Source organism: Trachemys scripta, chromosome 12 (assembly GCF_013100865.1).
Source record: "Trachemys scripta elegans isolate TJP31775 chromosome 12, CAS_Tse_1.0, whole genome shotgun sequence".
In the NCBI taxonomy this organism is placed as follows: Eukaryota; Metazoa; Chordata; order Testudines; family Emydidae; genus Trachemys; species Trachemys scripta.
In genome coordinates, this window is record NC_048309.1 from 33,218,754 (window position 1) to 33,234,959 (window position 16,206).

The 16,206-nt window shown below is 50.0% G+C and overlaps 2 protein-coding genes across 2 annotated transcripts; one reads left to right on the top strand and one right to left on the bottom strand.

Annotated features, from left to right (window-relative positions):
• Nucleotides 1-1,301: 1,301 nt before the first annotated feature.
• Nucleotides 1,302-2,270, bottom strand: LOC117886038 (olfactory receptor 5B21-like). The gene has a single exon (XM_034787672.1). It carries the CDS (start codon nucleotides 2,268-2,270, stop codon nucleotides 1,302-1,304), a length of 969 nt encoding a protein of 322 aa, XP_034643563.1.
• Nucleotides 2,271-11,866: 9,596 nt separating this feature from the next.
• Nucleotides 11,867-12,835, top strand: LOC117886039 (olfactory receptor 11A1-like). Its single transcript, XM_034787673.1, has one exon. The coding sequence runs from the start codon at nucleotides 11,867-11,869 to the stop codon at nucleotides 12,833-12,835; it is 969 nt and encodes a 322-aa protein (XP_034643564.1).
• The last annotated feature ends 3,371 nt before the right edge of the window (nucleotides 12,836-16,206 follow it).

The following is a 16,206-nucleotide window of genomic DNA, read 5'->3' on the forward strand; positions in this document are numbered from 1 at the left end:
CTCTCCCCTCCCTGCCCCCTGCAAAATTCCAATAATCTGTCTCTCTCTTATTGTGTGTGCGTGTGTGTGTGTGTATGTGTATATATATATTGTGATGGGTTGGATCACAGAAAACCCCTTGGGAACTGCCAACTGATGTGCTGAGACTACTTCTAACCCATTTTCCCTGACAGCTTGTGACTCCAGAATCTTGCCTTGTTTGAGCCAGACATGCTTGCCTGCTGCAAACACAGACCCAGCTCTGAACCACGTACCCTAAACACTTCAGGCAGCGCTTTGAAGTGTGAGTGTGGTCGCGCGCCAGCGCTGGGAGAGAGCTCTCCTAGTACTGCAGGTACTCCACCTCCATGAGGGGATTAGCTTACAGCGCTGGGAGCACGGATCCCAGCGCTGGGGCACTGTTTACACTGGCGCTTTACAGCGCTGTAACTTGCTGCACTCAGGGGGGTGTTTTTTCACACCCCTGAGTGAGAAAGTTGCAGCGCTGTAAAGTGCCAGTGTAGCCAAGCCCTAAGAAGTGTTCCTGTCTCCAACACTCACGTACCCAGCTCCCAATGGGGTCCAAACCACAAATAAATCCGTTTTACTCTGTATAAAGCTTATACATGATAAACTCATAAATTGTTCGCCTTCTATAACACTGATAGAGAGATATACACAGCCGTTTGCCCCCCCAGGTATTAATACATACTCTGGGTTAATTAATAAGTAAAAAGTGATTTTATTAAATACAAAAAAGTATGATTTAAGTGGTTCCAAGTAATAACAGACAGAACAAAGTGAATTACCAAGCAAAATAAAATAAAACACACAAATCTATGCCTAATACAGTAAGAAAGTGATTACAGATGAAATCTCACCCTCAGAGATGTTCCAGTAAGCTTCTTTTACAGACTAGCCTCTTTCTAGTTTGGGTCCAGCAATCACTCACCCCTGTGGGTACTATCCTTTGTTCCAGTTTCTTTCAGGTATCCTTTGGGGGTGGAGAGGCTATCTATTGAGCCAGCTGAAGACAAAATGGAGGGGTCTTCCAGGGGCTTAAATAGACTTTCTCTTGTGGGTGGAGACCCCCTCCTCGTTCCTATCCAGAATTCAGCTCCAAGATGGAGTTTTGGAGTCACATGGGCAAGTCACATGTCCATGCATAACTGAGTTCCTTACCAGCCAGGCCACATATGTATGATAAAGGGGTGTCGGTGGGCACACACAGCTCTCGTATACTACATTTCTGTATTCACGATCACTTAGACCCTCCTTCTTTCACAATAGGACCCAGACTGACTGATCCTCATTTCATTCAACTAGTTTGGATTCTTTGTAAGAGTCACAGCTCTCCTCACAGTGTTTATCAGAGCCTCCTTGACCTCTCTGTTTCTCAGGCTGTAGATGAGCGGATTGGCCAGGGGAGTCAGGACTGTGTAAAAGAGGGAGAACACTTTGTTCAGGGCTCTCAGGGTGCCGGATTTCGGTACCATGTAGACAATCATTATGGTCCCATAGAAAAGTGCCACCACAATGAGGTGAGAGGAGCAGGTGGAAAAGGCCTTTTGCCTCCCGGTGGTGGACGAGATTTGCAGGATGGTCGCAATGATACAAATGTAGGACATCAGGGTTAATAGAAAAGGGGAAACTGCATCTAGGAAGGAAAATATATAAATAACCGGTGTGATCTGGCTGGTGTCGCTGCAGGAGAGTTGAATCAGTGGGATAAAATCGCAAAAGAAATGGTCAATTTCATTGGGGCCACAGAAAATTAGCTGTGACATAACACATGAAACTATTGTACAAATTAGAAATCCACTAATCCAAGACCCAGCTGCTAGCTGAATGCACAGCCTGCCATTCATACTGGTTCCATAGTGCAGCGGTTTGCATATGGCTAAATACCGATCATAAGACATGGCTGCCAGGAGATAACACTCTGTTGTTACCAGAGAACCAAAGAAATGAAACTGTGTGATGCAGCTGGGAACAGAAATGGTCTTGTCCCCAGTCAGGAGACTGGCCAGCACCCTGGGCAGGATGGTGGAGATGTAGCAGGTCTCCAAGCAGGACAAGTTCCCCAGGAAGAAATACATGGGGCTGTGAAGGTGCTGATCAGTCACAACTAGCACAATGATGAGGATGTTCCCAGCCATGGTAGCAATGTAGATCACTAGGAAAACCAGGAAGAGAAGGGTCTGCAGTTCAGGGAGATCCCCAAACCCCAAGAGGATGAATTCCATGACGGCCGTTTGATTTTCCCCTTTTCCTCTCTCCATGAGCTGCATCCTGTGATAGTGAAAGTGTAATGAGCATCGAAAGATTTGGCTGTACTCCAGGGCGCTGCCACCCAGTTAATTTGCCACTCTTCTGCCCCACACCTCAATGTTTTTCACTCACAGATTTTTAGATTGAAGACCAAAAGTGACCATTGGATCATCCAGGCTGAGCCCCTACGTAACAAAAGCCACAGAATTTCCCCACTTACCCTGCGCTGAGCTCAATAACTTGTGTTTGGCTGAGACAGTCCTCCCAGAAAGGCAGCCAGTCCTGATCTGGAGATAGCAGGAGATGCAAATCCCCCTCTTCTCTTGCCAGTTTTTTCCAATGGATAATCACCCTCACTGGGAAAAATAAACAAAACCTGCACTTTATTTCCCATTGAAACGTGCCTGGCTTCAGCTTCCAGCCCTTGGCTCTGGCTAGGCCTGTCTCTGGGTGATGAAAGAGCCCTTCGGTAACCAGGGTTTTCTCCCCATGAAGATACTGAGATGCTGTAATCAAGTCACTTCTCATTCATACATTGAACAGACCCAGCTCTTTAAGTGTCTCACTGGAAGGTATTTCCTCCAGCCCTCACATCATTTGTGTGGCTTTTTTCTGCACCCTCCAAAATCTTTCAGTGTCCATTTTACACCGTGCCCCCAGCACTGCACATGGTATTCCAGCGTCGGTGTCACCAGGGTTGTCTGCAGAGGTGAAATCTCCCCCCCTGCTCCCGTTCTCTGCTCCCCTGTTTATACAGCCAAGGACGGCGTCAGCCCATGCCCCACCCCACCGCACTGGGAGCTGATGTTGGGTTTCTCGCCCTCTGTAGCCCCTACCCGTGCTGTGATGGGGGCCAGGGTCACACACACGAGCTGCCCCCCAGAAAGGGCATGAGGGAGGTGGTGCCATGGCAGTGCCTGCGATGAGGGAGTGACGCTGACCCACAGCACAGACGGGAAAGTGACTCTGCCCCCGGCCGTGACCAGGGCACAAATCAAACCACCCTAGGGGCAGAAGCACACTCAGACGCCTCTCGTTCATAGCGCAGTAGTGACTGGTCCAGACACACTGAAACTGCTGATAATGAATTTCCAGCTCTTACTGTTAACTATGAATTACTGGCTGTCGATCACTGATTGTTGTGTTGTGGCAGTGCCGGGGGATCGGGTCCTTACTGCTTTGGGTGCTGTGTAAACACCCAACAATTAGTAACAATTCCCACCAGCTATACGGCCCGAGGGCACTGGGTGGAACTGCAGGCAGAGTCTGTGCTATATCCCAGCTGCCACAGGGACCCCCTAACTCAGCCCTGCCCGATGCTCTCTCACTGCAGCGGTACCAGGGCCTGGGGTGGGAGATACAGGGGGAGAATGGAAAGTCTGCCTGTGCCTGGTACTCACCCGCCCCCGTTACTGCAGAGTCCAAGCTCCTCACAATCTCTAATGTGTTGCTCTTCATACCACTCCTGTGACTTAATACTGGGAACCTCGATGCTTCTGATGCCTAAATACCTTTCAAAATATGATCCAAAGTCACTTACTGAAGGTCGCTCAGCAAGGCTGCAGCTGAGCAGAGAAGAGATCCCAGGTCTCCTGTCACAGGCTGGGGCTCTAACCAGCATCAGCCCCACGCTCTGGAGAAAATGAAGGTAGAGCAGTCAGTGCTCAGGCAAAAGTTGTGACACAGACACAGGGAGCGCTGCTTCCTGATTTGTAAGGATTCTTGTCTCCAGGCAGTGCATTTCTAACATACACCCCTTTCCTGGGGGGAGCCCAGTACCACCCACGAAATGCTGATAGTCTCTCTGCTCCCACAGAAAGCCATGGAGGAGGTGCTCATGAAGCATCTCAGCACTGGGCCAGAAAGGTGTATCAGAATCTGCCCCCCAGGAAAGGGTGGAGGGGCAGCTGAGAACCTGAGGGACAGAGTCCCCGAGCAAACAGTGAGCTGTCAGGGAGACAGAGGGGGACAGCCAGCCAGAGAGCAGGAGGGAGTGGGGAGCACAGACAGAGGGATGTGTAAGGGCTGAGATGAGAGCTGGGTCTCCTTTCTGATCCATCAGTGTCTCTAGCTGCAAACCTCAAAGCAATCCACTCTGAAGTCCTTCCGCCGGCAGAGCTCCCAGGGTATGAGGAGGAGCAGGGTATGAGGCCGAGGGGGTGTCTCAGACCAAGGGCTGTGTAGGCGTAAGGACCTGAAGCTCTGCCCCGAGGCTAGTGACACTCACCTCCAATCCTCAGCATGCAGCAGCGTGCTCTCCATGGCCAGGGACTGGGGCTGGTGTCAGTCAGCCTTCGTGTCTCAGTTCCTGGGCAGGCCCATGTCTGTGGCTGCTGGGACTAGTGTCCAGACAGCAAATGTGAAAAATCTGGACGGGGTGGGGGGTAATAGGAGCCTATATAAGAAAAAGACCCCAAAATCGAGACTGTCCCTATAAAATTGGGACATCTGGTCACCCTAGCTGGGACGGGCGCCTCTCGCTGGCCAGGGTGATTGCTGGCATCACACAGACCCTTAGTGCCTCCTGCTCTGGCTTCTTGCCGGATTTATCAGTGAAAGCAGCCACTCCCTTGGGCCTTGCCGCTGCCGGTGGGATCTCGCTGGGGACTGCTGCCGGCGATGCTCTGGGTTCCCTGCAGAGGGGAGCTGATGCTGAGTTATTTGTTAAAACAGTGTTACAGCAAAGCGGGTGCAGTTGGCATCCTAATCCCCATGGAAAGCTCTTGTGTTCCCATGTGCCGTATGCGTGTGAAGAGCCCAAGCAAATGGGAAATTAGCTTCAATCCCTTTAATGATCAGATTGAACTCCTACATACCACTTTCCAGCCGTGGATCTCAAAGCACGTGGCAAAGGGTAGCAAGTGTCCTCATCCCCATTTCACAGGCGAGACAACTGGGCACCGAGAAGGGAGGCAATTCCCCAAGGTAACCCAGCCTTGGTGTAGCTAGAAATAGTGTCAGCCAGCCACCAACTTGAGCATCAGGGCAACAATCCCATGGGGGGGAATAGAAGAACAGGAGTACTTGTGGCACCTTAGAGACTAACAAATTTATTAGAGCATAAGCTTTCGTGGACTACAGCCCACTTCTTCGGATGCATATAGAATGGAACATATATTGAGGAGATATATATACACACATACAGAGAGCATAAACAGGTGGGAGTTGTCTTACCAACTCTGAGAGGCCAATTAATTAAGATAAAAAAAACTTTTGAAGTGATAATCAAGCTAGGCCAGTACAGACAGTTTGATAATAGGTGTGAGAGTACTTACAAGGGGAGATAGAGTCAATGTCTGTAATGGCTCAGCCATTCCCAGTCCTTATTCAAACCGGAGTTGATTGTGTCTAGTTTGCATATCAATTCTAGCTCTGCAGTCTCTCTTTGGAGTCTGTTTTTGAAGTTTTTCTGTTGTAATATAGCCACCTGCAGGTCTGTCACTGAATGACCAGACAGGTTAAAGTGTTCTCCCACTGGTTTTTGAGTATTTTGATTCCTGATGTCAGATTTGTGTCCATTAATTCTTTTGCGTAGAGACTGTCCGGTTTGGCCAATGTACATGGCAGAGGGGCATTGCTGGCACATGATGGCATATATCACATTGGTAGATGTGCAGGTGAACGAGCCCCTGATGGTATGGCTGATGTGATTAGGTCCTATGATGATGTCACTTGAATAGATATGTGGACAGAGTTGGCATCGGGGTTTGTTACAAGGATAGGATCCTGGGTTAGTGGTTTTGTTCAGTGTTGTGTGGTTGCTGGTGAGTACTTGCTTTAGGTTGGGGGGTTGTCTGTAAGCGAGGACAGGTCTGTCTCCCAAGATCTGTGAGAGTAAAGGATCATCTTTGAGGATAGGTTGTAGATCTCTGATGATGCGCTGGAGAGGTTTTAGTTGGGGGCTGAAGGTGACAGCTAGTGGTGTTCTGTTATTTTCTTTGTTGGGCCTGTCCTGTAGGAGGTGACTTCTGGGTACTCGTTTGGCTCTGTCAATCTGTTTTTTCACTTCAGCAGGTGGGTATTGTAGTTTTAAGAATGCTTGATAGAGATCTTGTAGATGCTTGTCTCTATCCGAGGGATTGGAGCAAATGCGGTTATATCTTAGAGCTTGGCTGTAGACAATGGATCGTGTGGTGTGTCCTGGATGGAAGCTGGAGGCATGTAGGTAAGTGTAGCGGTCAGTAGGTTTCCGGTATAGGGTGGTATTGATGTGACCATCGCTTATTAGCACAGTAGTGTCCAGGAAATGGACCGCTTGTGTGGATTGATCTAGGCTGAGGTTGATGGTGGGATGGAAATTATTGAAATCATGGTGAAATTCCTCAAGGGCTTCTTTTCCATGGGTCCAGATGATGAAGATGTCATCAATGTAGCGCAAGTAGAGTAGGGGCGTTAGGGGACGAGAGCTAAGGAAGCGTTGTTCTAAGTCAGCCATAAAAATGTTGGCATATTGTGGGGCCATGCGGGTACCCATAGCAGTGCCGCTGACTTGAAGGTATATATTGTCCCCAAATGTGAAATAGTTGTGGGTGAGGACAAAATCACAAAGTTCAGCCACCAGGTTAGCTGTGACATTATCAGGGATACTGTTCCTGATAGCTTGTAGTCCATCTTTGTGTGGAATATTGGTGTAGAGGGCTTCTACGTCCATAGTGGCCAGGATGGTGTTTTCTGGAAGATCACCGATGGATTGTAGTTTCCTCAGGAAGTCAGTGGTGTCTCGAAGATAGCTGGGAGTGCTGGTAGCGTAGGGTCTTAGGACAGAGTCTACATAACCAGACAAGCCTGATGTTAGGGTGCCAATGCCTGAGATGATGGGGCGTCCAGGATATCCAAGTTTATGGATCTTGGGTAGCAAATAGAATACCCCTGGTCGGGGTTCTAGGCATGTGTCTGTACGGATTTGTTCCTGTGCTTTGTCAGGGAGTTTTTTTAGCAGATGGTGTAGTTTCTTTAGGTAATCCTCAGTGGGATCAGAGGATAATGGCCTGTAGAATGTGGTGTTAGAGAGCTGTCTAGCAGCCTCCTGATTCCTTGCGCATTGAGCGCCACCCAGCTCCATCCCTAGCTAGGCCCTGACGTGCTCTGGCCGCCTGGATCCATCCCTAGCTAGGCCCTGACGTGCTCTGGCCACCTAGATCCATCTCTAGCTAGGCCCTGACATCTGGCTGGAGGTTCAGTCTATGTCCATCACTGGAGAGCTTATCATGCCACCGAAGCTTTCGGAGACCATGTGACTGCCGATCTTTGGCATTTGTTGGTCATCCATCCTTACAATATGCCTGTACCAAGAAAGCCGCCAGAACTGGACCGATGCTGATGGAGGCAGTTGCTGGGTTTGGCTACAAACATCCTCATTGCTGATTTTGTCCTGCCACTTGATATGGAGCAGTTGACGGAGATAATGAGAATCAAAGACCATCACTCCGTCACTCCTCAGCCTGCCCCAGAGCCCAGGTTTCACGGTCATAAAGCAGAGTTGGTGTAACCGCGGCTCTATAGATCTGGAGCTACGCCAGAAGCTGGATGTCATAACGTCCCCACGGATGTCACTGAGACGCCCAGAACAGGGCAGCAGCTGCTTATGTATGAGAGAGCGTCCACATCTTTCGAGCATCCTCCTGCCCCATCTCTGATGACAGCTGCTCCCTGCTCAATGTCCGGTCCACACAGGTTAATAGTGAGCTGCTTGTGATCTGGAGCTGGAGGCTGCTTTATGGTAACAGTGATGGAGTTTACTTTTATCCAGCCACCCTGCGGCAGCTCCACCCTGTCCCCGGTATGGGCCTTATTGGCACCCTCTGGCTGGCTCAGAATGGCCTGAACTAAAAGCCCAAAGCAGAACCTCAGACCCTCTGAAACTGGTGCTATGAAGTCAGATGGAAAACGGTTCCACTGGCAATTATCTGAGCTGCTCTGCTGTAGAAGACAGTGGGGCCAGATTCTGAGCGCAGCTACCCAGCCTCCTCCGTGTCATTCTGCGGACACCCCGTCATCACTTGGATTGACACTATCATCACGTTCGTTAACCCAGGTAAAAATCCTATCAGCCAGTCAAATTTCAACACAGCCCAACCAATCCAGCCTGTCTCATAAACAATAAGGCTGTATTCCATTAACTTTCAATAGGGCTGGGATTTTAATGGGATGTGGGTGTCTAACTCCCTTAGCCTGGAGGGTCTCACAGTTCATTGATAATGCGGGCTGTGGTGGCCGCAGGGCCTGGGTGAGACTGCTGTCTAGACGTGTCCTTGAGGGGCAGGGTATGGGGTGCTCAGACACCCCTAAAGTGTGATGAGAGCTGCACATGTTCCATTGTTTGTGTTCAATTTCTGAGGCTTTTTAAAATTTAAAAATATCATTATGTTTTTATTTTATTTTATGCTTTTAAATGTTGTTTTATATTTTTTAATTGATTTTTAATTTATATTTATCTTATACGCTGGCCAGCTGCCTCCAGCCTGGGCCTCTCACCCCTCACCCTCCTCTGGCCAGCTCCCTCCAGCCGAAGCGAGTGTCAATCTAAGTGATGGGGTGACCTCAGAAGGACACCAGGGGCGGCTGGCCGGCCCCAGTGACTGTACAGCAAGCAGAGTTGCTCGGAAAATTGTCACTAGAACAATTGTTCATCTGACTTCCCAGCCCCAGTTTCAGAGATGATGGGGCCCTGTTCAGTCCATTCTAGGCCAGCCAGACGGTGCCAGGCAGGGCCCATATTGGGGACAACGTGAAGCTGCCGAACTGTGGCTAGACTGCGGCATTGGACCCCATAGCTCACGCTGGTGCAGAGGAAGCCACAAAACCATGGGTCGAGTGGTGGTTCTCCCCACTCTGGGCAACCAGGAAGGAGCAGCCCCTGTAACCTTCAAGTCCCATGAACTTTACCCCCTTGGGGTAACGCTGCAGAGACCAGCTGGCATCTGACCCCAGGCAGACAAACAACGCACAGTCAACTCATTGCCAGGGGATGTTGTGAAGGCCAAAAGTGAAGCAGGGTTGAAATAAGGACTAGATAAGTTCATGGAGGATAGATTCATTAATGGCTATTAGCCGAAAGGGTCAGGGACACAACCCCATGCTGTGGGTGTCCCTGAACTTCTGACTGCCAGGAGCTGGGACTGGACGACAGGTGATGGATCACGGAACAACTGCCCTGTTTTGTTCATTCCCTCTGAAGCACTTGGCACCGGCCACTGTTGGATGACAGGACACTGAGATAGATGGAGCTTTGGTCTGACCCCATATGACCGTTTTTATGATGTTGCACTTTTTAAACAAGTAACAAAGCAACAACTCCCCTCTGCAGGGAACCCAGAGGATCGCCGGCAGCAGTCCCAAGCGAGATCCCAATAGCAGTGTCAAGGCCCAAGGGGGTGGCTGTTTTCGCTCATAAACCCGGCAAGAAGCCAGAGCAGGAGGCGCTAAGGGTCTGTGTGTGTGATGCCAGCAATCACCCTGGGCAGCGGGAGGCGCCCGTCCCAGCAACCACAGGCAGGGGCCTGCCCAGGAACTGAGACACGAAGGCTGACTGACACCAGCCCCAGTGCCTGGCCATGGAGAGCACGCTGCTGCATTCCTAGGATTGGAGGTGAGTGTCACTAGCCTTGGGGCAGATCTTCAGGTCCTTACGCCTACGCAGCCCTTGGTCTGAGACACCCCCTCGAGCAGTGTCCTCACATGCTGGGAGCTCTGCCGGAGGAAGGACTTCAGAGTTGGTTGCTTTGTGGTTTGCAGTTAGAGACACTGATGGATCAGAAAGGAAACCCAGCTCTCATCTCAGCCCTTACACATCCCTCTGTCTGTGCTCCCCGCACCCTCCTGCTCTCTGGCTGGCTGTCCCCCTCTGCCACTCCAACAGCTCATTGTTTGCTCAGGGACCCTGCTCCTCAGGTTCTCTTAGATGCCTCTCAGCTGCCCGTCCACCCTTTCCTGAGGGGCAGATTCTGATGCATGTTCCCACCCAGTGCTGAGATATTTTGTGTCTCCTGCTGAGTGTCTCCTCCGTGGCTTTCCGTGGGAGCAGAGAGGCTATCAGCATTTTGTGGGTGTTACTGATCTCCCCCCAGGAAAGGGGTGTACGTTAGAAATGCACGGAATGGAGACTGGAATCCTTACAGATCAGGAAGCAGCAACCCATGTCTGTGTCACAGCCTTTGCCCGATCACTGACAGCTCTACCTTCATTTTCTCCAGAGCGCGGGTCCCATGGCGATTAGGGCTCCAGCCTGTGACAGGAGACCTGGGGTCTCTTCTCTGCTCAGCCGCAGCCTTGCTGGGCAACCTTCGGTAAGTCACTTTGGATCATATTTTGAAAGGTATTTAGGCACTTAGTGGGATTTTCAGAAGCACTGAGGCTCCTAATGTAATGTCACAGGAGTGGTGTGAAGATGATCACATTAGAGATTGTGAGGAGCTTGGACACTGCAGTAACGGGGGCGGGTGAGTACCGGGCAGAGGCAGACTTTCCATTCTCCCCCTGTATCTCCCACCCCAGGCCCTGGTACCTCTGCAATGAGAGAGCATCGGGCAGGGCTGAGATAGGGGGTCCCTGTGCCCTCGAGCCGTCTAGCTGGTGGGAATTGTTGGGTGTTTACACAGCACCCAGCGCAGTAAGGACCCGATCCCCCGGCACTGCCACAACACAACAATCAGTGATTGACTGCCAGTAATTCATAGTTAACAGTAAGAGCTGGTCATTCGTTATCAGCAGTTTCTGTGTGTCTTGACCAGTTACTACTGCTCTATGAACGAGAGGAGTCTGCATGTGCGTCTGCCCTGAGGGTGGTTTGATTTGTGCCCTGGTCATGGCCAGGGGCAGAGTCACTTTTCCGTCTGTGCTGTGGGTCAGCGTCACTCCCTCATTGCAGGCACTGCCATGGCGCCACCTCCCTCCTGCCCTTCCCGGGGGTCAGCTCGTGTGTGTGACCCTGGCCCCCATCACAGCATGGGTAGGGGCTACAGAGGGCGAGAAACCCAACATCAGCTCCCCGTGTGGTAGGGTGGGGCCTGGGCTGACGCCGTCCTTGGCTGTATAAACAGGGGAGCAGAGAATGGGAGCAGGGAGGGGGTTTCACATCTGCAGACAGCCCTAGTGACTCCGACGCTGGAATACCATGTGCAGGGCAGGGGACACGGTGTAAAACAGACATTGAAAGATTTTGGAGGGTGCAGAAAAAAGCCACAAAACCGATCTGCGGGCTGGAGGAAATACCTTCCAGTAGGAGGCTTAAAGAGCTGGGTCTGTTCGGTGTGTCAAGAAGTGACTTGAGTAGAGGTCTCAGCACCTTCGTGGGGAGAAACAACTGGTTACCAAAGGGCTCTTTCATCGCCCAGCGACAGGCACAGTTAGAGCCAAGGACTGGGTGCTACACCCAGACACACGTCAATGGGAATTAAGGCGCAGTCTGTTGCCAGTGTGGGTGATTATCCATTGGAACAAACCACCAAGGGAAGTGGTAGAGTCTCCAGCTCCTGAAGCAGTTGCTCTGGTGTGAGAGAATATAAACCCAGCTCTCCGTTTGCAGTGGGAGCTCTTAGGGGATCAAATGATGGAAATTGACCCAATTTCCTGGTACAGCCAAATCTTTTGATGCTAATTACTTTTTCACTGTCACAGGATGCAGCTCATGGAGAAAGGAGAAGGGGAAAATCAAACGTTCGTCACGGAATTCATCCTCTTGAGGTTTGGGGATCTCCCCGAGCTGCAGATCCTTCTCTTCCTGGTTTTCCTAGTGATCTACATTGCGACCATGGTCGGGAACATCCTCATCGTTGCGCTAGTTGTGACTGATCAGCACCTTCACACCCCCATGTACTTCTTCCTGGGGAACATGTCCTGCTTGGAGACCTGCTACACCTCCACCATCCTGCCCAGGATGCTGGCCAGTCTTCTGACTGGGGACAGAACCATTTCTGTGGAGGGCTGCATCACACAATTGGTTTTATTTGGTTCTCTGGCAATTACAGAGTGTTATCTCCTGACAGTGATGTCCTACGATCGGTATTTAGCTATATGCAAACCGCTGCACTATGGAGCCCTCATGAATGGCCGGCTTTGCCTCCAGCTAGCAGCTGGGTCTTGGATAAGTGGATTTCTAGCTTGTACACTATTCATGTCTCTAATGCCACAGTTAATTTTCTGCGGCCCTAATGAAATTGACCATTTCTTTTGTGATTTCACCATACTGATTCAACTCTCCTGCAGCGACACCAGCCAGATCACACCAGTTATTTATATATTTTCCTTTCTAGATGTAGTTTCCCCTTTTCTATTAACCCTGACATCCTATGTGTGTATCATTGTTACCATCCTGCGAATCCCGTCCACCAGTGGGAGGCAAAAAGCCGTTTCCACCTGCTCCTCTCACCTCATTGTGGTGGCACTTTTCTATGGGACCATAATGATTGTCTACATGGTACCGAAATTCGGCACCCTGAGAGCCCTGAACAAAGTGTTCTCTGTCTGCTACACAGTCCTGACTCCCCTGGCCAATCCGCTCATTTACAGCCTGAGAAACAGAGAGTTCAAAGAGGCTTTGATAAATGTTGTGAGGAGATCTATGGCCCTTACAAAGAATCCAGATTAGTTGAATTAAATGAGGCTCAATCCATTAGGTTTCTGTTGTCAAAGCAGCAGGGCCAAGTGGCCCCAATACAAAAGTGCTGTAAGAATGACATACTTGTGCATATACATATTTATAAATAATAGAGATGTTTGAAAATATGTTGGGGGGGGAGGGTCTGGCAGAAAATTTTGAATTATTATGAAAGACACGACAACCTGGAAAATGAAAATGTCTTGTTTTTTGGCAGGCGGAATATAAAAACTTTCAGCTGGAAACTGGAAAAAGAATTGGCTGCGGTGTTTTCAGTTTTCTGGCCAAAAAAATCAACATCTGTGAGGGAAGGAGACATTTTCCATGAAAAAATTCTTTAATCAAAATTAAATGTTCCCTTGGAATTTGCTGTTACTGAAAAATTGTCACCAGCTCTGATAAATAGTAAGTGAATGGACCAGAAGCCAGGGGCTGGTGCTCAAGAATCTGTATCGTTGTTCATGGGCTTTATAGGACCAATATGAGTTGCTGTTGCACACTGCAGGCTGCCTTTCTTTGTTCAGCTCTGTGTGTGGGGTTCTTAACAAGCCCCATCTCTGTCTCACTGTAGACTCCTTGCCGATGTTTAAGGTTTATGGTTTATTACTAGCGTGTAGGTGCACTGCTCAGTCCTGGGCTGTTTCCAGAGAGGGGAGAGGAATGGTCTGTGCCCCAAGGAGATCACTGTGGTTTTCACTGTGTTCTTTTCTACTCGGCTGAGCAGGGGACAGGAGAGAGAGCGGTCCTTGGACTCACAATTCCCCCCACCCACGTTCTTTCCACCCTGCAAGAGTTATGCTTCCCTGTTAACCCATTCTTCCTGAGGGGAGGGGAGCTCGGAGAGTCATAGCTTTTAAGGTGCAATCAGTCCATTCTGGTCATTTTAGACTGATCTCCTGCTCAGCAGAGGCCAGAGCAGGCCAGCCGGGAATGCTCCCTTAGAGCCAGTGCCCTGGGGGGTGGTGAAGATCTCCTTTGGGGGAGCTCAGTAAAACTGCCAGGCCCCGCTCTCGCAGTCTCTACCCCGGCCTGGTGCACAGATGATGCACCAGCGAGGGGAAAGGGGGATTGGAGAGCCAGCCTGCCCCCCGCTCACCCCACAGCAGCGTCCTGTGGGGCTTGGCCCAGCTCCCCACTCTGGCCCATTGGCTGTCATAACCATAGATATGCTGTGGGGCTCCTCTGAGTGAGTGGGGGCTGAGCCGTCCGACCACCCCAAGAGGACAAGCAATGGTAGGGCTAAGGAGGGGAAAGGTTCCCAGCCCCACACACAGTGAAGGTAGGATGCTGGTGCCAGGGTAAAGGGGTGAGGAGGCCTGTGTGGCATTCCGGGGTGAGCCCCAGGGGACAGGAGCGGCTGAAGAAGGGAGAGGGGGGTTGTTGCAGCCAGGAGTTGGGGGCATTCTAGCTGATGTGTAGGGTAGATGGACCTGGGTATTGGGGGCTGCAGAAGGGCCCAGGGGGGAGTAAGGGTGGTGGGATATTGGGGGGGGGCTGGGGTGAAGACAGAGGGAGGTTTGGGGGGCAGAAATGATTTGAGGATGCTGGGGGATGGAGGTGTAGGAGGTTTTAAGAAGTGGTTTTATTGAGGAATGGGCCTGGGGGATGGTGAGTAGTGGCGGAGGAAGGGGTTTGGGGTATGCAGGGTGTGACATCCTGGCACCCCAATATTCCCCAGGATATGTTTTGTACAAAGTGTGCCTTGTGGGGTATCATTCTAAAAGTCTTGATCTGCTAGACAGTAATATCTTGTTGGATTGTATGTGCTATCGTTGTATGTGAAGTTATGAAGTTTGGCTATGTATGTGTTACTAAAACGTGAGATTAAAAGCACCCAAAAGCTGCATTTCAGGTACAACAGTACAAAGGACAAACAGTGTTAATGGCTTACTGAGGAAATGCACACAAGCACAAGGATTACCCCAGGAACTGTGTACAATTGAAACCTCTCTCACTACACAATGGGAACTGTTTGACCCAGGTCACAGCAAAAGAGTTTTCCAGCAAGTGGGAAGAAGATATAAAATGGGGAAATGACATCATGCTGGGACTCACTCTCCCTACAACAACACACCTGGAAACACCTGAGGAACAAAGACTGAACTAGGGCAAGAGCTGGACCCAGGCGAAAGGGATTTTTAGCCTGTGAATGGAACACCCGGGGATTCCAAACTGTAAGCAAGTGCAGCTTGCCCCTTAAGAATCTGCAGCCTGCTTGTATAATCTCTTAGGGCCTGTCTACACTGGCGCTGAAGGGAAACCATGGTTGTGTGTTCACACTGTGAACTGCCTGCGCAATAGCGTGTTCACACTTGCGGCATTTGCAGCAGTATTTGGAGTGGTGCAGTCTGGTGCAGGGTAAAGGGGTGGTGCAGCTATCTCCCAGAACACCTCTTTCTCTTCTGCCGCTAAGACTTGTGGGAAGGCAGAGGGGGTCGTGGGGCATCCTGGGTCCAGTCCCAATGCCCTTTGATGCATTGCTTTGCATCCCAGAAATCCCTGGATGGATCCCGAACTGTTGACCAGTATGGTCAGTATGCTGCTCACTCTGACCAACACGTCTCGAGTGGCAGTGGAGTTATTCCTTAAACTACAAAGGCAAAAGGTGCGTCAGCGTTCCTCCCCACTCTGAACTCTGGGGAACAGATATGGGGACCCGCATGAAAGACCCCCGAAGCTTATGTCTACCAGCTTAGGTTAAAAACTTTCCCAAGGCACAAGTCCTTCCTTGTCCTTGGATGAGTACTGCTGCCACCATCAAGTGAGTTAGACAAAGATTCAGGAAAAGAACCACTAGGAGTTCCTGTTTCCTCAAAATATCCCCCAAAGCCCCTTCACCCCCTTTCCTGGGGAGGCTTGAGAGTAACCAAGTTGAGCACAGACCAGACCCTTGGGTTTTTAGGACACTAAAAACCAATCAGATTCTTAAAAAACAGAACTTTATTATAAAGAAAAAGTAAAAGCAGCAGCTCTGTAAAATCAGGATGGAAGGTAATTTACAGGGTAATCAGATTCAAAACACAGAGGATTCCCTTCTAGGCAAAACTTTAAGGTTACAAAAACAGGGATAAACCTCCCTCTTAGCACAGGAAAAATTCACAAGCTAAAACAAAAGATAATCTAACACATTTCCTTGCTATTACTTACTATTTCTGTAATATTGGATGCTTAGTTCAGATATGGCTTAGGGAGATGTATTTTCCCTGCCCTGGTTCCTCGCTGACCCGGAGAGAACACACAAAGAGACAAAAAAACAACCTTCCCCCACAGATTTGAAAGTATCTTCTCCCCTTATTGGTCCTTTTGGTCAGGTGCCAACTAGGTTATCTGAGCTTCTTAACCCTTTACAGGTAAAGGAGAGA